Genomic DNA, 22168 nt, shown 5'->3' with positions numbered 1-22168 from the left:
TTTCATGTAAGAAGCATTTTCCTGGAACATTTTATGTTTCAAATTCAGGCAAATATCAACTGCCATGACACATTTCAGGCCAGGACTGTCAGTTTGAGGGCCAGAGGGATGACTTAAACATGCAGACTTCTGAGGCAAAATGGAATCTTATTTTGATCAACATCTGCACCACATGAAATGTGGTTTCAATTTGAAATTAAGAATTGATGAGAATGCCAGGGAACTTTGTCCATCGTTGGTTATTTTATTTGGGCTAGAATAGAATGTAGAATACCACCCGTGCTTCTCACCAGAACACAATGCTGATGGGCCTCACAACATGATTGGGAGCTCAGTAAACAGATTCATAATATAGTAAAATTACATATGGATGGCTCACCTGAAAACTGCCTGTAGGGAGTACCATTTTGTAAAGTCTGTTGCTATTTCTTTAGACAAGGGGACTCCCTCACATATGGATGTTAGGAAATGTACTTTGAACATAGCACGTGTCTTATAAAGAGTTGAAAGGTCTGGCATCAATTCAACACATTCCTTTACTAAACACAAGCATTCTTTATCTGTGTTGATAACAACTAGGTGCTTTCAGAACTGTTCATGGTACTTATAACTCCATGGGTCCAGTATTTGCATACTATGCAGTGCATGAAAAGACTTTCCCAAGAGTTTGGTCATGGTTAATGAGCAAAACAACTCCTTCTATTTGAGTCTCATCCCCCAGCACTCTACTTGGATGCCACTGATGGTGCAACATACTTTGAAAATAAACTGCATTATGGATGCAGATATGGAGTCTATGCTCATCAAGTGATAACGGTTGATTAAGATGGTGTTTGGGGACTGCATGTGGTGTTACTCATCTCTGATCCCAGCACTTTGGCTGCTGAGGCAGAAGGATTACAATTGGAAGGGCAGCCTGAGCTACATAGCAAGATGCAGTTGCAAAGGGTGAACAATAACGAAGTCGAACCTAACAGGTTTCCTGGGAAATATTTGACCGCCTTGAGCTTGAGTGGAGATGAAGAGCAATGGCTTTGAGCTTGCTTCTTTTACACCACTCTCTCTGGAGAACACATCTATTTTATTCACTTTGAAAAATATTTTTGCCACAACTGTTTAACCCTTAAAATATAAAACTCAATTTCTAAAATGCAGTCTTCTCCAAGCTGCTCCTCAGAGGGGTGTTGTGTGTCTATACCCCAAGCCTTGGTGACAACAGAATATGGATGTCTTTGCCATCCACTACCTGAGGATTGTTCCCATTTATTTGCTTTCCCTCTGTGTCTGGGCTGGTCATAGAGACAGTAGGGATGAGTCATGGTCACTAGAGAAATTCCTCACAGTTTTATCTTCTGAACCTCAATTGGAGAGAGCAGAGTGAATTCACATGCATGCTGTGAAGCCCTTCTAGACTGTGGCTACCGGAGCCTGCCCTGGACGGCCATTCACACAGATGCTACAACTGTGCAGTCAAGGAGTGAACCACTGACCTGCTTGCTCTGAACTTCCTAGAATATAGTGCCTTTCTTCTCATTAAAACAAAAACTACTGAATTTATACAAACCACCTTGATACTCCTCTTAGACTGACAGACCCCTCAAGCTCCCAGCTGTCTAGCCATGTGATCTGTGTGTCACTCCCTACACCCTATGTGAACACAGACAGTGGGGACTCACAGCACACTAGAGGCTGGCCTGGTCAGGTGCCTGAAGAGCCATCATTCCTGAACTCACGCCTCCCAAGGAAAAGCCACTTGAGCTGCTTTGAACCATGACTCCTTTTAAAGCTGGGTCCACAAGTAAAATGGGAAAGAAAGCCCTGTTCTGCTGAATTATTGAATCAAAAATGTTAAAAAGCAAAAATCCTAACTTCACACACGTTGATTCTTACCATAACGTTAAATTCACTTTATAAAATGAAACCCATGCCTGTCTGTGATGCCAGTGACTTGTTCTTAGACGGAATGTCTGCAGGGAAGAAAGTTACTTTGGGATGCATTTTATTTTTCCTTATAAATAAAATATTTATGAAGTACATGACTTTCAATAGTGTGAGGATTCTGCTTCTCATTAGTCTTGTTGTTCACAAGCATTTCCTTAACAACATGGTGCTGGGGAACTGTGCTCCAGGCTCTTCTCATTCCCCATCTTACAAAAAAAAATAATAATGGTTTTAATTTATCTTAATGAACTATCGATGAATCAACTAACTTAGAAAATTCTAGAAACAACCTTGAAAGCCACAGGGATCTTCTTTTCAGGACAGAGTCTTGGGAGCTCTGTGCTCAGCCTGTGGCACAGGACCTGGTATCTACCTCTGTTTCTGGCTGCTGCTCCAAACCCCTCTTTCTTTTCCCCAGGGAGGTTAAGAGGGCTCTTAAGGTTCCTCTTGAAAGTAAATCAAGATATTTTGCTGAGGAGAGCAAAAGGAGCAGCCATATTCTAGGAATCCCAGCAAGCCTTTCAAGGTTTATACAAAACTCCGAGGTTGTGATTGTGTGTGTGAACAGTGAAGTGGAGATCAACCATTTATTTTGTTGAAATTGTTACCTTGTTAAATTGCCCATCATATGTTCCAGGCAGGATATTCCTGCCACACCGTGACGTTGGAAAGTAGAGGATTCATTTAGATTCCATGTGAGACCTTTACTACACAGAGATTTTATTTTCCTTGCTGTGAACGCCTCCCTTGCTCCAGTGTGTGTGTGTGTGTGTGTGTGTGTGTGTGTGTGTGTGTGTGTGTGTGTGTGTGGCGGGGGGGGGGGGACCAAGAGGAGAAAATACTAAAAATTTTCTTGTAGGAGTACCACTTACCCTGATCTAGGATCAGTGGAGAGGGCAACGAGAATTCAAACTCAGAGAATTATCTGCGCCCAGCACTTCCCCTTTAATACGTAGCTATGATTGGGTTTACTGGTTTACTCTAAGCTCTGTTCTGAATTAAAGAGTTTCATGTCCTTAAGGACACCAAGATGCTTCAGAATTTCCTCAGAGGGGAAACAGTTTTCTGTTTTGAGTTATACAAAGGCATGAACATATCCCCATATTTGGGGAATAAACTTGAAATACTAAGACTCACTAAGACAGTATGCTCCATCACAGGTGACCCAAAAAGACAAAATTAGATTACCATCTGATACTATGGTTTAAACCACATTCAATGACTATCATGATTTAGATGATAATCCATGTTGTACTTCTTATTCTGAAACACAAACAATAAACCCAATATTTTAAAAAAAATACCAGAAAGAAATTCAGGATATAGGGCAATTTAGTAGTTTTAGTTTCAGACTTTGTGTATGTTGTAAATCCTTCAGCTGTAGTATAATGTTTGATGGTTGCTCTCAAGGAAGCCTCCCAGAAAATATAAGGATTGGGGCAGATATTTAGTTCTAGAATGTTCTGGGGGGAGTGAGGCAAAACCATTTTAAAATGTGCTGTGTCTCTTTATAAACAAATAGGTCCTGCTGGGTGCCCTCTCTGTGGAGTCACTTTGCCTTTCTGCATTCTAGAAGAGGGGTTGGCCTCAGCTACAAGAGCATGCTCACTGTGTAGATATTCCATGTGAGAGTTAATAATGGTTACATGTCGGAGACCTTCTCTGACATTCCTCTTACCTGCTTTGGATTTAGAAAAATATGGAGCTGTAATCTTGAAGAAAACAAGGGCAAGAGATCTTTCACAATTGACTTTAATTCATGGATGCTTCTACAACCATAAGCCCAGTCTGAAGCTGTCTCTCACAGAACAGATTTAGCTGGAAAGTTCTAAATAGTGAATGTGGCCAGACAGTGGTAGCACATGCAATTTAATCCCAGCACTTGGGAGGTAGAGGTAGGAGGGTTTCTGTGAGTTCAAGGCCAGCTTGGTCTAAAGAAGAGAGTTCAAGGATAGCCAGAACTACACAGAGAAATCCTGTCTTAAATAGTGAATGTGCTTAGACAGGGCTCACAAGGTTGGCCCTCCAGGACCTTACTAGCTTAGAATCATCTGCTACCGGCAAATCCCAGGACGCTGGTAAGCAGGAATGCACTGGGTGGCTTTAGGGTGGCTTTGCTGGCTGTTATCCACAGATCTGACTTTTAGCACTAAGTGGTATGGCCTCTATAAGTTTATCTTGCTATATGTCTCTCTAATAACAACAACAACAACAACAAAATATTTTCAATTGCCTACATTAGAACAGAGAAAGATAGAAACTGAGACCCTAGGACACAGTATTTTAAATAAATATTTTAATTCTATTGTTGGCATTTACAGGTAGAAAGCATACAGTATGTTACAGATATCAAACTGTGAAAATATGAATGTTACATAAGTAACAAATGTAAAAAACACATTTTCTTACCTTCCCTGAAAGCAAGAAAAGTTTCCGGCATAGGAAAATATCAGTATCAAAACCACAGCTCAGGTGTAAAAAAAAAAAAAAAAAAGTTTTACACAGTATTAAAAAAATGATCTACAAAACGACGGAAAGTAAGAAACATTGCAATCTGACTTTATATAAATTATAAAAACTGGGTACTTGGGGTAAATGTTGAATGGATAGAAAATAAAACCAATTAGGGCCTGCATAGGTCAATTTGTTACAATGTTAAAAGCATAGAACTTTTTTTCTTCAATAAATAACTTTAAAAATTGTCTCTTAGAAGTGCGCTGAGAATGTTATCCCGGAAGAGGAAAGGTGGCAGTGTTCTGGGGACAGTATGTGGTCATCTTGTTCTTCCTGGAAGCCTGAGGTAAGTCAGGAGGCCATGACTGTTCGCACGGAGACACACAAGTGTCAACACAGTTTTTAAGAAAGCTTTAAAGTGCGGAACAAAATGACTTATTCTTAGTACCCACCGTCATGTAAAACAAGCCCTTATTGTGTCTGAGCGACATCACATATGAATCTATTCATCTGAAGAGTGTTAAATGTGCAGCCTTTCATCCCTCCAAGGTGGGAAGTCCTCCTTCCTGCACTCCACACGGGTTGGCTAAACTTAAATGATCTTGCAAGGTAAAACACAACCGTAACACTACAATGGAAACAAGCAACCCCACTGTGAAAGCACAAGCTCGAGTCTACAACTGCAATGGTATAAACGGCAAAAAACCACAAACCAAACACAAAGCAACACTTCCCAATGTTGCATGCCCCAAAACTCATCACAAAACAAGATGCATGCAGGAGGATCATTCCGTTCCACTGAGCACATTTAAATTAAAGAGTCAGTCGTTTGGAGTCTATGTGAGCAGCTTTGTGGTTAACTTTAAATGTGTCCCTGGCCACCGGTCTATACTGGCCTGTTTTACAAAGGTGACCCCCGCTGGTGGGAAGCCACACCGTGCTTTGAGTGTTTCTTGCCCACACATACACCTCACACATACTGTTCTGCCTCCCCATCTTTGGCGGCTGGTTTAGCTGCCCCACTTTTACCTTCTTCGTTACCAGCTGCTTTTTCTGGGAGAGAGGCCAAATCTTTAAAGACATCCACATAATGACCAAAGCCTGGGCCCCAGTTCAAAAGGTTGTCCCAGTTGAAGTTGCCTGCCTGCTGCCCCAGCTTCAGGGTGCTGTCTGCAGCCCCAGACGCTGCTGCAGGGGTACCCACTGGTCCCCCCTCAGCCCTGCGTCCATGGTACCTTCTGGGTTTCAGTCTGGCTCCATAATTATCTTCGTCATCTGCATCGGATTCGTTGACTTGAGATAACTTGGGCATCCTGGAAGTGTAGACCACGGGCTTCTCCCTGTCGTATTCCATTTCTGAGCACGTGAAAGAATCATGGGAGTCACTGTCAGAAGACGATTCTGGGGCAGGGATGCCATCTGCTGGGTTCCTGGTTCTGGACAGGGGCCTTCTACAGTCTTCTTCAGAAGAGGACCTCCCATGGTCTGCACTGCAGATGCTGGGGTTTCTGGGTCGAGGGGTGTTGAGCCTCTCTACCTCCTCTATGGAGAGTCCCACGGGAGGAGAAGATTCTAGAGGGATCTGTGCTATGGGCTGTTTGAGGCGACTCCCTGGTCTCGATCCATGAGATGCCATGGCCTGAGGGCTCTTACTTCTTCTCCCTAGCCTGGTGGCATAGTTGAACATGCCAGGCTGGCAGGGGTCCCCATGCATTTCCAGCGTACCCCCATCCCTCAGAGGAAGATGCAGTTCCCGGGCTGGGCTGTTCCTGTAGAAGGCAGATGGTTTGGAGAAAGGAGCTGGGCTGTGCCTGGACAGAGGGTTGGGAGTGGGGCAGGCCGAGTGGCTAAGGGAGCTGGTTCTTAACCCTTGGCCATATGAAGAAGGCTGGTAGGTCAGACTGCTTGCTCCCAAGGGCATAGGGGACTGCCTGGCGAAGCCCAGAGGACTGTGCCTCTGGATGGAAAACTTAGGCGTGTGGCTTCGGAACTGTTTGTAGTGCTGGATGATGTCTGCATCTGAGGGCGCGATACTGCTGGCATTGTCGATGTCATAGTGCTCAATCTCCTGCTCAGGGGAAGCCAGCGGGGCACTAGGGATGGTCTCTGAGTTGTGGGGGATGTCAGTCTCATCGAAGATTAGATAGGGGTTCTCTCGCTCTATGATGTCCGGCTTGGGATTCCCCTCAGGTTGCTTCCTAACAGCTAGGTCATCCCCATAGGGAGGGATGTTGTCTGGGTCATCAAAAGCTACATTCTCACTGCCCTTTTTCTTCTTCTCCTTCGGCTTCTTCTCCTCTTTGGGGTTTTTGGGCATCTTTCCCCTGCACTGGTTGCATAGAATCAAACTGAGGACCAGCAGCGCTAGGGCTGTGGCACAGCTGCCCACAATTGCAGGCACTGCCCACAGAGGTAAGGATATCTCATCTGGACCCTGACTCTGGACACACACGTGTCCCCCTGGACTTCCAGCCTTGCACACCTTGCCCTGAGGACAGAGAACACCGAGGCAGGCCACCACCGTCTCACAGGTCCTCCCTGTGTGCGACTCTGGACAGCTGCAAGTGTAGCCGGAGAGCAGACCTGGTTCACAGCTACCTCCATTCTGGCAAGGGTGGGATGCACAGTCACCAGGAGGGACACATTTGTAGGCATACCACTGGTTGATACACAGAAGATCGCCCCAGCAGGGGTTGCTGGCACAGATGTTAGGGCCCCGACAGCCGATCTTCACTGAAGGGTCTGTTTTGGAGATGGACGCCAAGCTGTGCTTCCCACTGAAGGGGAGGCTCTCTCCACCATAGAGCACTGAGGCAATGCAGCCATTAAAACCTGTCAGGGCGATAGAGTAGGAGGCAACTTAGAGAAAAGTAATCACTTCTGAGCGCTAAGATATGAGGAAGAGAAGCCCTCACAGACACCCAAGAGTTTCTCAGCGATGCGCCAACTCAAAGATGGGGAATGCATATCCTCTGAGGATAACCCAGATCAGTGTAGTTTGGTAACACATGGGAAGAGTCAGAATGTTTAGGAAGGTCTCCTCGGCCAGAATCGTCTTGACCCTTCTCTCTCTCTCTCTCTGTTCATCCATTTGACGATTTAATCAGTTTATTGGTTTGATTCTTACAGGTCAAAGACCAAGAGTTACCACGAGATCAAATTTATTTTATGAACATCAGAAAGAACAAAATCAAGTCCAATTGCTACAACTACAAGACCATGGGGTGTGCAATCATTGACCATATGCCTTCCAAACAGCCAAGTATGGGTCCTTGTGAATCAGAAGAAAAAACCTTGGCCATAGTGTTTGGGGATTTCCCAGGAGGGGAGGTAGCTAAGACAACCAGTGTTGCAAATTGTCAGGATTCAGGAGTCAGAAAACAAAAATATCCCATCTTATCTATACCCACCAACACTCACTTACACACATGGGGGTGACATCTCTAGCCCAGCTCTATGCCGAGTCCCTCAAATCTGTTCAATGCCCTTCAAAGGTGCTTCAACTCCATTTGTACCATAGCAAACCCCAGGATTCCCTGAGATCCGCTTCACTGTTCTCTTCTACAGCCACCTTCCTTGGTAGCACTAAGTTGGTTTGAGATGAAAAGTCAGAATTCTCCCGGATCTTTACTGAAGATGCCCTCCAGATTACTTTGGGTCCATTTACTTGGATGTCACATCTTGGCCATCCCACTAAGACAATAGCTTTCCATAATGCAGTGCTTTTCTGATACTGGCTGCTAACACCTCATCTTGGGAGTCCTCCCCAGTTCATCCTCATAAACAGCCTGAAAGATGATCAATACTACAGCATGCTTAACTGCAATACTCATTAAATTCTTACTTACTCTTCACTGTTCTGCACGTGAAATAAATAAGTCCACTCTCTCCAGCCAGAATACCCTCTTTTATCCCCCAGTTTTATTATCTGCCTTTGTGCTCACATTTTTCCATCAATTAAACCTTTTGGCACTCTTCACCATACTTCTGACTTAAGAACACACCGGTTTCTGCATTTCCCTTTGTACCACTGACCTAAGGTAACATCTACATCCTGTGAGGACCCTACCCTACTCTGCTGTGTTACCTGGGAGACTGGCTTTGATGAACACAGGAGTTAATAGACAGTGGTCCTGAGGACACACCAAGCATCAGAGTAGCCCATGCTTAAATCAAATCTCAGCAGCATAGGCAAAAGCCATTAATGGAAGTGATAGTGCCCTGACCCCAATCTCTCTAAAGACAGTTATGTTGATGAGAAGATTCATAATCACAGTGTCATAAATCCAACTACCTTTGTAAAAACTACACTGTGATGGAATTACTCTGTGGAAGTAAGTCATATAAAATAAACTAAATTTTACCCCCATCCTACCTCCTTTGCTACAAACATCACCTACACTTCGAAGAGCAGATTTCCCCTTGCTTTATCATCCTCCTGGATATACTAGACATTTACCTGTCTGAGTGTCTCGATGGGCTTGGTTGGGGGGGATTCCTCCCAGAGACATGGAAAGCACCTCAATGCCACCAAAGTCCTGAGTGGGGTGGACGATGTCTCTGTTGTGTATCCTGTCTACAGACAGCACAGTGATGCTTCCATTCTTTGAGATCCGGAAGGTATGCCAATGGCCATCTGCAATGTATGCTTCTGGGATGATTCGCTCCACCTTCCCAGCAACACCTGCATCCGATGTAAAGTGCACTTTGCCATTCTTAATCTGGAAGATGCATTAAAAAAAAAAAACCATACACGGGTCAAACATGATATCCTTAAATATGAAAATGATGGATTTAAAATATTTACTACCCTGAAGGAGTTGGAACAAATGAGGAATCTTTGGCAATACGATGTACTCACAAATATCATGGTAATTGTAGACAACATAACTGCTTATTTACTAATTCTAACAGGTTTTAACTTTGTAAGTAGTTTCCTGAGGGGTGTGTAATTTTCCAGAACAGAGCTGAATACTGAAGTGGCTAGGTAGCCTAGATAACTGACACTAATTTTACTAATTGTGATTATTTGTATTTTAAGGACAGAGGGAAGCATGTTAAATCACTAAGTTTCATTTTTTAAAAAATGAAAAAGGCTAAAACAGTTTTTAAAAAAATAAAAATAAAATCTTTCAATATCAAAAAGTGATTAGGAAGCTACAAAGACAGGGCAGTTGGAAAAACAATGACAAAAGTAGATTTTCCTCTGTGTCCCACAACACTGGAATTTTAGGAAAAAAATGGGATTCATAATTTCATTTCCAAGGTAGAATACCATAAAGTAACAGGGGATTTGGCCAGGACTTCATTACAGCTGTCTCTTCAATTCATCTAAAGGAATTTGATGTCTTTCAGTTCACCCACTAGAACACTAGGTAACAGGACACTCCAGTTTCCAACTCAGAAGTTTCCAGTATTATGAGCTGATCCTTCAGAAAATGAATAATTTGTAAGGCAAGATGAGCCCATGGGTCAGAAAGCCCTTCCCATCCCTACTGCCAGATAGGACTGCTGTCCAGGCAGGGAAATACAGTGAGCCAGGAGTGACTGAAGGGAAAGCAGGGGTCAGTTCTGTGTGTCACTCAGCTCAGACACTATGTCTATAAGCAAGGACCACTTCCAGGTACACTGCAAATCACTTCATTTGTGCTTTGTGGAGAACTCGCGTCACAGTTACATATACCAGTCAGATAGTAATATTTTAATGTGATAATTCAAGACACAGCCTATTTTTTGTAGCCTGGGAGTTGGAACAGTGCTTCTTTATAGGCAAGAGGACCTGAGTTCAAATCCCCAACACCCACATTAAAAGCTGAGCACAACCACGTGACTCCAGCACCCATGGGGAGGATCTTGGAAGCTTTCTTACTAGACAGCAATACATGAGGCTTCCAGTTCAGTAAGGGACCCACCCAAAGCAATAAGGCAGAGGAAAAAATTGGAAGAAGAGAGCAAGGGTCACGCTGTGGCCTGCAGAGTATGTATCTCTCTTATGTGCAAACACCATCCACTCACACAGTGCAGATGTGTATGTAAATGTAACATGCATATGCAAATTAAATCACCAGAGAGGAACCATTCTAGAATTCTCCCTTCGATTATTCTAACTATATCCTCACTCAACCACCCAGAACCTTATGCCTTATGGGCACTAATATGTGTGTGTGTGTGTGTGTGTGTGAAAGACAGGGAGGGAGGGAGGGAGGTAGGGAGGGAGGGAGGGAGGGAGGGAGGGAGGGAGGGAGGGAGGGAGGGAGGGAGGGAGGGAGGGAGGGGGGGGAAGGGAGGGAGGGAGGGAGTTCAATAAATGAAGAGTTTAAGAAATGGTTAGAAGGTGAGCCAAAAGAAACAAAACCATGGATCTTGGATGGCTGGCAGCTGACATTAGAATACCACATTCTGTCCCACTGTTCCTCAATTGCACTGCAGCAACTCCCGCCCTCCCCTGTTGCCTGCCCAGTACAGCTGCTCTCTGAGTCCACTTTGCTCATTTTTTTTGACTGCTTTTTCCTTTTCTATGTATTTCACCTGCCAAGCTCCTTAGTTTTAAAAACTTGCTGCTCACAATTTTCTCACTAAATGTCATGGCTGCTAATTACTGGTTGTTTAGCCCAATTCTTCTTTAGTTCTGGGACACCACGTTGAGGAGGCACAAGCTGCCATCCTATTAAATTTCACAGTGACAGAGCCCGACCCTAACATTCAGCAGCTTCCTTATGGACGCTCTCGCTTCTTCAACCATGTTATATTTCTTCTGAATGTCTTGGCTGAAGGAGACTGCGGATAGCAATGTGTCATATGTCATTTGAATGGCATCTGGACTTGGAAGCAGTGTCACAGAAAATCTCATGCAAAAACTGCAGTGTGGCCTCTCAGAATGGAGGGACTTTGAGCAGAGTCCCCTCAGTGTCCCCTCCCAGCAAGGAATGGTGTTCTAGGGAGTGGAATCCACTCTCTTTAGATAGTGACTCTTTAGGTCATGGCTCTTTAGGCCAGGGCTCTCTTGGTATCTTCTGTCTTTATTGCTTCTAGTTTGCTTTGGAGTAGAAATTATAAGCAGCACACATTGCGCACACTTCAAAGACCTTTTTGTTTTATAAGGCATATTAATTTATGAACCAGGATATTTGTCTAAGTAATGAAAGTAAAGTGAAAATTTGAAGATATCCTTATAGGAAATCAGGGCCTTGTCTCAGATTCCACACTGACTGACACTTCTGACCACACAGGTCTCCACTGGGGTACTGTTTGTATCATAGGGTATTCAACTCTAATCTCCAGCAAAAACACGGTAGTAACACCATCACCCCTCCCATAAGCAACATCTCCAAACACCAAACCATAGGAGGTAACTCCATCTAGAAACAAATGCCTGAGGAAGATACAAGTAGATCTCCAGAAAAAGTTAGTCGTTTGTGTGCCTTACTGAAAACAGACACCTAAGATACAGCAAGGAGAATTGACTGTACAGAAAAACCTGGAAAACCAAAACCTAAAATTTAATGATAAACATCAATTTCATTTTTAATATTTGTGAATTAAATCAAGTAACTGCTAATACTGTTCTATGTGTTTTAAAATTTTGATAGGAAAAATAAGTTAGTAAGCATGGGTTTGTTGTAAGAATTTTCTAAAGCCAATACAAAAGTATCAATAAAATTATAAAATACAGAATGATCTTGTAAAACAGTTGATGGAACTAAATACAAGATCTTGTCGGTGAATTGGTGCTATTGTCTACACATGAAAGACTGTGGTTGTCATTTCAGACTCTTGGAAGGTCACCAGGGTGGGAAAAGACTGGCTCATGGCTGTGAATAACTTTTTTTTACTTCTAGCCATAGAGAGGAAATGTGAAGTAAAAGCCCGTAGACAAATCCACTCTTCTTGTTGAATACGTATTTTGAAAATTATTGTTTTGAGTTTTTTTATTTTATTTAAAGTGGGCAGAGAAGTGGCTCAGTGCTTTCTGTACACGTGTGAGAGCCTGAGTTTGGAACCCCAGCACCAATGTCAATAGCTGCAAAGGAATCAAGCTAATCCTAAATGCACCCGGTCAGCTAGGAAAGCAGACCTGTGAGCTCCAGGCACAAAGAGGGGCCCTGATCCAAGGGAATAAGGAGGAAAATGATAGGATTGCACCTCATGTCCTTCTCTGTCTCCATGGAACTGAGAATACATCCCTCACACAGATTCCTGCCTCCCCCCACCCCGGCCCCTGGCCCAAAACATACACCTCTTCCTTTCCCTCTCCCTCTCATTAAAACTTATTTGGAGAGACAAAAAGAAATTCTACTCACAATAAATACCAAATACATTTAACTTCATGGATTTTTTCCTAGGTGATGAATGAAAAGCATATTTCAGAACAAAGTCAGATAATTTCTAAAAGCGTATTCTAATCTTAGCATTTAACCTCTGTTAGCAGTGTTTAAAAAAATTCTTGATGAAAAGTAATTCTTCATAATCAAGGCACACTCTTCATGCTCTATTTTGCTTACAGTAGGAGGGAAAGCAATGATGATTTTTATCAGGCAAAACAGACTTGACAACCTATCCATCCTGGCCTACCTGACAGTTGACTCTATTCTAAAGTAAGATGAAGGTGTTTAAGAACTGGCCCTCTCAGATTTTATTTATTTATTTATTTTTTGCTCTGGTCCAGACCCTGGAAACATTTAAGGCGGTTGGTACTAGATTACTGCCAAGCATAGGTCAGAACTCTAAGACTGTAGAGAAGAGGACAGAATTTGTAGGAGAAGTGACTGAGCCCCCAGAGCAGCTAGGAATCATCTGATGGGTCACCATGGGGTCATCATGGCATCCTTTCTCACCTTCACTGTGGTATAATTGCTGCTTTCCTGGATATGGATCAAAATGCCATTCTCACTCCGAGTCCTGAATTTTACTTCCAGGCTATTGACCCCAAAAGGCTCCAATGTGGTGTCCCGTATGCTCTGGGTCAGCAAGTATTCCCGCTTCTCACTCTGGCTCATGTGGTAGTCCAGGCGTCCTTTGCCTTCTAGTGACAAGGCAGTGTCTGGAGTGACAGCTGAAAGCCAAGAAAAAAGGGGGAAAATTGAAGGCACTCTCTGAACTGTTTAGAGCATTCTTCTGAGTATGAGAAATGGCAAAACCTCAAGTTTCTAAAGCCACTGTCCCTGGTCCTCCTCTGAGAAAACAAGTTCCATTTGTGAATAATTGTGCAAGTGTACTTCCAATAGTTGAGTCCTTTTTGGATCTGTGAAACCTAAAACCCCTGATGACAATCATTAATTACTTGGGGACTCATCATCCAAACTCTTTGCTGTGGGACAGAAAGCCTAGACATGGAGCACACAGCCAACTGCCAAAATGCACAACTCAAAACGTGACTCAATTTCAATGCATTCCTGAAATTATTAAGCAAATATACTTTTACAGTTGGAAACCTTTGACTCTTATGCCTCTAGCCTCTGACTTTTGGAATTATGGACCCTCAAAAAGATTTCCACTTCTAACCCCCTCTACCTGAAGCCATCGTCATGAATAGCACATCATCAGATCTGATAAAAGACTTTCAGAAGTAAAAGGTTAACATCTCTATAACTAGTAACATAACTCAGGAAGGGACACTGGGGAAATGCAATGGGGGTAACTCTGCCCTGGGTGTTACACTCTACACACAGAATAACATGGGAAGAATTATGAGTCTCAGGGAAGCTCACTGAAGAAATACCACTTGGTCTCTCTCTCTCTCTCTCTCTCTCTCTCTCTCTCTCTCTCTCTCTCTCTCTCTCTTTCTCTCTCTCAGCCAGGATGCTAAGATACATCTATGCTGCCTGCCTCTAATATTTTCTTGATTATAATATATTCCAATGCTATCACTCATTTCTCATCATTCTCTATTACAGTAGCAACAAATGGTTCTTTTAAAGGTCATTGGGTGCCTGTGTCAGAATTAAGCAATAATCTAGTCATTCATTTCAAAATAAAGCAATTATAAATAAAGTGGCCATAAGGGCTCAGGGTATAATAGAATGCACAGATTTCAATTAGAAAGCAATCCTTTGCTAATGGTTCTAGTACTATAGATGTCTTGATCACCATAAGATTTGGGCTTAAGAATGGAAAGTCATTAGTGGGCAGACTGAGGTAGTACTACTCAAAACCCACTTAAGTTAAAATAGACTGGGACTTTTATTTTTAACACATTAACAATCACAGTGTTTGGAGCTGGGCATCATTCAGTGATACAGCATGTACACTTTTTTTCCTGCCAGTTATAAAACATGTGACTGGAGAAATACCACTAGACCTTAGATAATATTGATCTACAACCTCAATATAGCTGCTGAAGTTTATATGAGGCAGTTAGAGACTATAAAACTTCAGTGAAATTAAGAATTTAGTTAAGTTCAGTTATTTGACCCTTCGGATAAGAGGCCAGTTTATAACTGTCATTGTATTTTACCCCATTTTAAATACTTAATAATGACCATGTTAGAGTCCAAATGCAGTAACATGCTTAGGCGCATATATAAATGATTTCTGGGGATGCAATGGCACCCTGTGAAGGTGAAAATGGCGACCTACATTTTTCACAGTACTTCCCAGTCAGACCCTCCATGCACTGACACTGCTGCCATGACCAGAAGTCCACACAGGTGCCACCATGCTGGCAGGGGTTGCGAGCACACGTGCCTTCCAATCTAGGACACCTACAAGAGAGACACAGAAATGAGGGATGAGGCACCAAACTGGAAGAAAGAAACTTGTCTTGAAGCAGACACGGACTGATCAATAGGCTTAATATCAGGCTTGCAGGACAGGAAGGGACTTGTGCCAGCTACCTTGCAGCTACTAATCACATAGAACCTTATAACACAGTCTAACTCACACTAAAGAAGAAGGCTAAATAAAATATTTTATATAATGACAACTAAAGGTAACAACTTCTGTAAGGGCACAATGGTCCAGAAATCCTTAGTTAGCATGGTTCAGTGGCACATGTTAACTTAGGCCCACAAGTACCTCACAAAGACACTTGTAATCCAGTCTTATTCATTGCCCATTTATAAGCCAGGTATGACACCAGCCATGTACATAGTGAGATGAAATAAATACGCATACTCATGGAGAAGAGTTTCTTTACCTCAAGGCACTAACAGACAATAAGGAGAAATGTGTTTATGTGGTTTATTAGACAGAGCTCCTCTGTATAAATTTAAGAGCACATGAGCACAGGGGCTCCTGTATCTCCAGATTCGGGATAAGGGAAGGTCTTTTGTATTGAGGTCTCAAGGAGTGGTGACATTTAAGATCATTCCATACTGAGTGGCCAGCAGTGTGAAATCCTACTGTGAACTCAGAACACTGGATGTGGGAAACAGCAGGGATAGAGTGGCCTGAAAGAGGATGCAAACAAGTTGCAGGTCAAGCCACATCACAGAAGCCCTGTCAATCAGGGAAGGTCTCAACTGGAGCCTTTGGATGCTCAATGTCCACACTTGCATTGTTAAATGATAAGAAATAAAATCTTACTGGTCAAGAATGCCTTGTGCTGCCAGAGCCTGGCTGGGCTCCAGGGGTCGTCCATTGACAGCAAACTCCATTACACAGCCCACAAAATCGTGGCTCTCCACATGCCCCCTCCTCTGAAGGATTGGCTCTAGTGATCTGATTCCTCCAACAGTGACTCGGTTTGGCTGAACATCAAGAGTCCTACATGAACACAAAAGGGTAAAGATCTGAAAACCCACAGAGCACATTTCACTCAATTACTTAGCTTTTTGAGAATGAGCCTCACAGTTCAACACCTATCCTCAAAGCAGGTGCTCCCAAGATTTCTTGTTCTTCATATTAAAAAAAAAATCAGTGAAGCTTATGAAACTATATTTTCAACTATCAGATGCACATGGCCATGTTGACAGCACCAAAAAATAAGAATTAAAAAAACAAAAAGGAGCGTGGTAGAGAAGACCAAATGCACAGAAGTAATGACTGATCTCTCTGGTTCTCTAAAGCCATGGCAAGCCCTGGAGCATAATGATAAAAACTGGGTGGGAGGTCACTGTGCATCTTTACATCTCGCTCCTGACAAAGGCCCTTATGCCTTTGATTGGTCAATGCGCAATTCAGCTTGAAGTGCTGTTAGAAAACATACATGAATTGCAGCAGAAATGGGGAAAGAATGTGTTGGATTGAATGATCATGTCCTAAGGCTTGCAGAGTTCAGGAAACATAAAAGCACTTCATGAAGGCCAATCTAAACAGCTCTGGCTGCAGTGGACACGATGTTCCTTATCCTTGACTCGATGGTTTGTGACCTTTAAACACAACATTAATATAATATTTCTCTGGCATTCATTGCTTTATAGAGTGAATATCTCTTTGAGGGAATGAGGAAATATTAGGTCTGCAGAATACTTATTTTAAAGTTCTTGTAAGCCAGGCAGTGGTGGCACACGCCTTTAATCCCAGCACTTGGGAGGCAGAGGCAGGTGGACTTCTGAGTTTGAGGCCAGCCTAGTCTACAAAGTGAGTTCCAGAACAGCCAGGGCTATACAGAGAAACCCTGTCTCAAAAAACGAAAAAATAAAAAAATTAAAAAAAATAAAGTTCTTATAAACCTTAATTTTAATGATGACGAGAACAGAGCTATCGTTTTACTTACCAGTCGTCTGAAACCGCCACATTACTGACAGTGCAATAGCCTGGCTCTTGATTCTCTGAGCAGGAGTCCACAGTTAAAGAAGCTGCCTGTAAGCAAGAGAGGGAACAGTCACCAAGGCCTTCTGATGGCATCAGCCTCCACGGGAGATGCTTCCAGCATGGCTCTCATGCGGGGATAAGTGAAGTTATTACTACTATGATATCCTTGATTTAATGTATACTTAGTCACACACCACATGACTTGCTTTAAATATTAACATATAAGTGCAGATCTCCTTGATATTTATAATTCACTGTGATATTTGTAATTCATATATATGTATATATGAATTAGAAATATTATTAGAAATACATATATGAATTAGAAATGTATATATATGTGTGTGTATATGTGTGTGTACATATATATACATATATGTATGTGCATGTGCATGTGTGCATATACATGTATATGTATATGTATATGTATATGTATATGTATATGTATATGTATATGTATATGTATATGTATATGTATATGTATATGTATATGTATATGTGTATATTGAGGCTGTTTGGGAAATAGTCCTGTCCTTTGGCCTCATTTATATGAGAAAGGATTAAGAAGTTTTATTCTGTCTAAAAAATATCAATTCCATGAGATTACAATTTTACTAAAAATATCTGTTCTATAATCCAATATCCTAACATGTCTTTCAAATTTTCTCAAAAGACTTATTCTATCTGCCTTATTTACAAAGAGAGTGTAAAGGTGTGAGATATGCATATATATACTATAATATGTTGTAAATTATGTTTTAAATTATGTTAAATTGTGTTTTAAATTGTGTTTTATTATTTCTTTTTTGTTGACTATAATTATTTCCATGTAGTCTATTACGATCCTGGTTTCCCCTTCCTTGTCTCCCTGTAAAAATGTACAAACATCAAGTAAATACCCTCATTAATATTAAAAATTGTTATTTCAAATTATATCAGCAATCTCCTGTGTCAACAGATTCATTGCCCGATGCCCAGAACCTCTCATGGGGTTTCAGTCACAACCAACAGCCATTGTTGTGCAAGCTGAGGGACCACAGCCCTCAGGTGGAGCTTCCTGTGTAGTCAGCGTATGGACAGACCCCTTGATCAGTAAAGAGCCACCAATGGGGTAGAGAAGACCCAAGAAGCTGATTGAAGAAAACAAGGTCTTCTCTCTGGGCAATGGCCAAGGAGACTACTTGTGGGAGAGACAACATTCAACATTGCACTTCCCCATTATGCTATCCTTCATGGTGAGACTGGGGATCACTCCCTGACCATCACTAAAAGTCACCACATGCCAAACTTCCAGTTTTCAGCCAATGACATTGCACGTGAGGTTCAGTGTACAGCATTATACTAGATAGCCCAAGGTAGAGGGAGTCCAACACCATGAGCAAGGGTGGACTTCATGCTCTTCCTGGTTCCGTGAAAGGATTCCTCCTAAGTGTTCTCTGATGACACGGCACATCCGTCTGAAGGAAGCACTTCCCATGTGTGACTGTGGGTCATGGATTGATTGTAATGAACAGCAGGAACAGCACAGGTGCATAGCAAGTCCATCAGCCGCCTCCCTTGCATAAAAGCAGGGCAGACATCTGATTGCCTGTCTTAAATATAAGGCCAAGTTCAAGATGGATATAAATGACGTCAGTTTGTTAAATCTGCTTATGAGTTTTAGGGGCTCTCCAGCAACATGGCTGTTTAAAGGGAAGATTTTGAAAAGTTTTTAAAACCTTCTCTTCTTTCAGAAATTATTAATAGAGTTCATTTATCACTATTGCCCAGTGAGTATTAAAATAGTAATATTAAAACATACTATTCATTCACTTTTAATATATGTAACAGCTATTAAAATCTCCACAAACTCCTGTGAGCTGCATGAATATTTTTCTTACTCTCCTCTCAAGTAAACTATAATAAATGTTAGCATTATTTTTTGGAAAAAAAATCTACCATTCCAATCCAATGCAAGATATTTATGTTCCACTTTTTTTTATATACTGCTTGAGGTGTTATTTCAAAAACTAAGAGGCACCAACCTCAAAAGCAACCTTGCATTTCGGAGAAGCACTTTGAGTGCTGCTGTGAACATATCATTGCAGAGCAAGTGTGCAAAACACTGATCTTAAAGACACCAAAATCCTTTTACAAAATATACGGTGCTTATGCACCAACCAGGGAATACCTGCTCTACTCTGGCTGGCATCTGTAGTGGGCATTCTCAAGCTATAAAGCTTTTTTGTTGTTGTTTTTTTGTTTGTTTGTTTGTTTGTAAACTCAAAGAAGATATAAAGGTCCTAGTCACTCATGCAATTTAATCTTTGGAATTCTTTAAATATTTGTCATGGAAACCACCTCATAACACTACATTTTCTAACAAAATATATTCCTTCTTTTCCTGTCAGCAGGAGCGTAGATTGAGACATCTCTGGTCTGGCTGTGGGATGATGAAAGCCTAGAGATTAATGACTTTGCCAATTTCCTACAATTTTGTTGTAAAATGTATAATGTAAGAGATTCAAAATCAAATAGTAGCTTTTTTTTTCTGCATATTTTCTGAAGTAAAGACATCTTCCCACTGTGGCCAATTTAGTAATAGCAGAAATATTTTCTTCACATTTAGCATTACTCAATACTTGACCATGGCCCATCTCTGGCTGCAGCCATGGACAGAAGGACACAGCAGATGACCATGGCTGTGCCTCACAATGAGGTAGACGGCTGAGAAAGAATCGTTCAATATGATATATCCTTCATTTTTCCTGAAACTTCACTATAGATAACAAGAGCCAAAGAAAAATATCACTCTGGGGCCACACAACAAACTCGCATATTATCCTGTAATGTGGAACTGTATACATGATTCCCAGAAGGAATGGCTGAAGGGCTGCAGTGCAGAGAAGAGATGCTGAGGGAGGAGAGATGTCTCACCATGCCTGCTCGCCGTGCAATCACTGTGTGGAACTGTCCATCCGACACCTTCTTCATGGTGGTCAGTTTGTACGTCCCACTGCCCAGATTGTATGAGAATCTGAGTCTTTCTTCGGCAATCTCCAGAGCCAGGAACTCTGCCCTCTCTCCCGTCTGGTTGTCATAGTTATAAAGCAATAAAGCATGGCTTTTGATGGTGGCAAACTTGACATAAATATAGTTGTTGTTGGGGTCCAGGCTGGGAAACTCCATGTATGACAGTTCCTCAAATCCATAACTGTTCAGCTCACAGTGCTTGCCAAAGACGCCTGCAGGGAAGAGAAAGGACATTGAAGCCCAGCAGTGTTTTCTTAAGTTATTCGTAACAAAATATTTTCAGTTATAATAATGAATCGTGCCGTTAAATATGTCATTATCATCATCCTTCCTCAAGTGCTATCCGAAGTTGCCATTCTTGTAACCAGATGAAACTCCATGGTCATCATTGGCAAGCTGGTCCTGCCTACAGCATCGCCAAAGAAGACACAGAAAAGTATGAGAGAGAAGAGATGCTGATGCTGTTTGGTTAGTTAGGAATCTACCTCAAAATGCCTACATTTTAAAAATTAAAGGCAATGGAAAGGAGTTCATTGAAGAGAGTTCATTCCCAAAATACACTGAAAATTGGTTTGTTGATGTTTGTAAAATTTACTATCCTATAATGTTCAACCTTATACTTTTCTCATTATCTTATTGACCCAGGGTTTTTCTGTGTAGTCCAGGCTTTACTGGAACTCACAGAGATCCTCTCCTGCCTCCACTTCCACAGTGCTGAATTAAGAGCATGTGCCACTACAAAGACCATGGTGCACAGTTATAATTCTTTAAAACCACGTTAGTTCAATTGAGGAGAGTAGACTCGGTGGTTTTCACTTAAAAATCAGGTCCTAGACTCGATGTTATTTTACAAGGCTACACCTAGCGCAGAAGTCACTACCTTAAGTTTTGTTTATGTTATGCAAATGGGTCTTTTGTCTGCCTTTGTGTCTGTGTAACCTCTATGCCTGGTACCCACCAAGGCCAGAAGAGGGCTTTGGATGCGCTAGAATTAAAATTACAGATGGCTGTGTGCTGGGAAGCAGACTGTAGTCCTCAGGAAGAGCAGACAGTGCTCTTAAGCATGCAGCCATTTCTCCACCCTGTATTGAGTTGCTGTTGTTGTTGTTGTTGTTGTTTTGGGGTGTGTTTTGTTTTTGTTTTTGTTTGTTTGTTTGTTTGAGACAGGGTTTCTCTGTCTAGCCCTGGCTGTCCTGGAACTCACTCTGTAGACCAGGCTGGCCTTGAACTCAGAAATCTGCCTGCCTCTGCCTCCCAAGTGCTGGGATTAAAGGCATGTGCCACCACTGCCCGGCCTGTATTGAGTTTTTATCTGTCTCATTTTCAACTTGTCATGGGATGAGTCACAGGAAGTTCATTTAGAGTGACTGTGTTTTGGTCTGTCCATATGTTTGTACTGTCTTTTTCCAACTTGAAATTGAGTTTCATTGATGAGGCTACACTAGGCAAAATGTTTTTTTTCCACTGACACTGGCAGATGTGGCTGATGCCTGGAAAGTGATCCATGGCCGCAGGAAGGGTTCATGTTCACCTTCAAAAGGTTTCATTCTTTAGTTTAGATTTAGTATCTACTGTAAATGCATTGAAGTTAGAGTTAGGAAGCTGCTCTGTTTCAAGAGGTGACAGCCACTATTTCACTGAGAATTTACAGCTTAACCAAGGTCATGGAATCATGGGAAATAGAGAAAACCTTCAAAGCCAGATACACTGATCTTGCTTAACTGTTTTGACTGTGTCACATTTTATATCCAATTTTTGAGATAAAATGGCCTAGGAGAGTTTGCAGTGCCTACACAGGTTATCTTGTCATTTTTCTGTCCAGGCAGGGATGACAGTCAATCAAATGACTAGGACTGGTTTTACTCTTAAACCAAAGTTAAGGAGAAAAAACTGGAGGATATACACATAAGTAATATAATGTATAGGTAACCTTTAATATGCCATTGACTTATATCTACATTATTTATATTTTATGAATTTGTGTTGCATATTATTTATACAAATAAACAGTAATGCTCATGGATTAGTTAGAAATTACACTGTATATTATTTCTACAAGCAAGGAGTA

At 41.9% G+C, this 22168-nt stretch overlaps 1 protein-coding gene across 2 annotated transcripts in view; it reads right to left on the bottom strand.

Moving 5' to 3' along the window:
* Positions 1 to 4215: 4215 nt before the first annotated feature.
* Positions 4216 to 22168, bottom strand: part of Fat4 (FAT atypical cadherin 4) — a 127326-nt gene continuing 109373 nt past the window's right edge. The window contains exons 12-18 of one of the 2 annotated variants that reach the window (XM_006535484.4): positions 20005 to 20312; positions 17051 to 17136; positions 15919 to 16098; positions 14971 to 15095; positions 13230 to 13447; positions 8855 to 9116; positions 4216 to 7227 (exon numbers count right to left, since the gene is read on the bottom strand). In XM_006535484.4, the coding sequence (XP_006535547.1) occupies positions 5366 to 7227; positions 8855 to 9116; positions 13230 to 13447; positions 14971 to 15095; positions 15919 to 16098; positions 17051 to 17136; positions 20005 to 20312 (3041 nt within the window). In that variant the 3' untranslated portion in view covers positions 4216 to 5365. The remainder of the gene's footprint in view (positions 7228 to 8854; positions 9117 to 13229; positions 13448 to 14970; positions 15096 to 15918; positions 16099 to 17050; positions 17137 to 20004; positions 20313 to 22168) is intronic. The other variant, NM_183221.3, reaches the window with a different exon arrangement.

The sequence above is a fragment of the Mus musculus genome, chromosome 3 (genome assembly GCF_000001635.26).
Source record: "Mus musculus strain C57BL/6J chromosome 3, GRCm38.p6 C57BL/6J".
NCBI lineage: Eukaryota > Metazoa > Chordata > Mammalia > Rodentia > Muridae > Mus > Mus musculus.
Note: the sequence above shows the minus strand (reverse complement) of the source record. Positions and strands in the feature narration are given on the sequence as shown.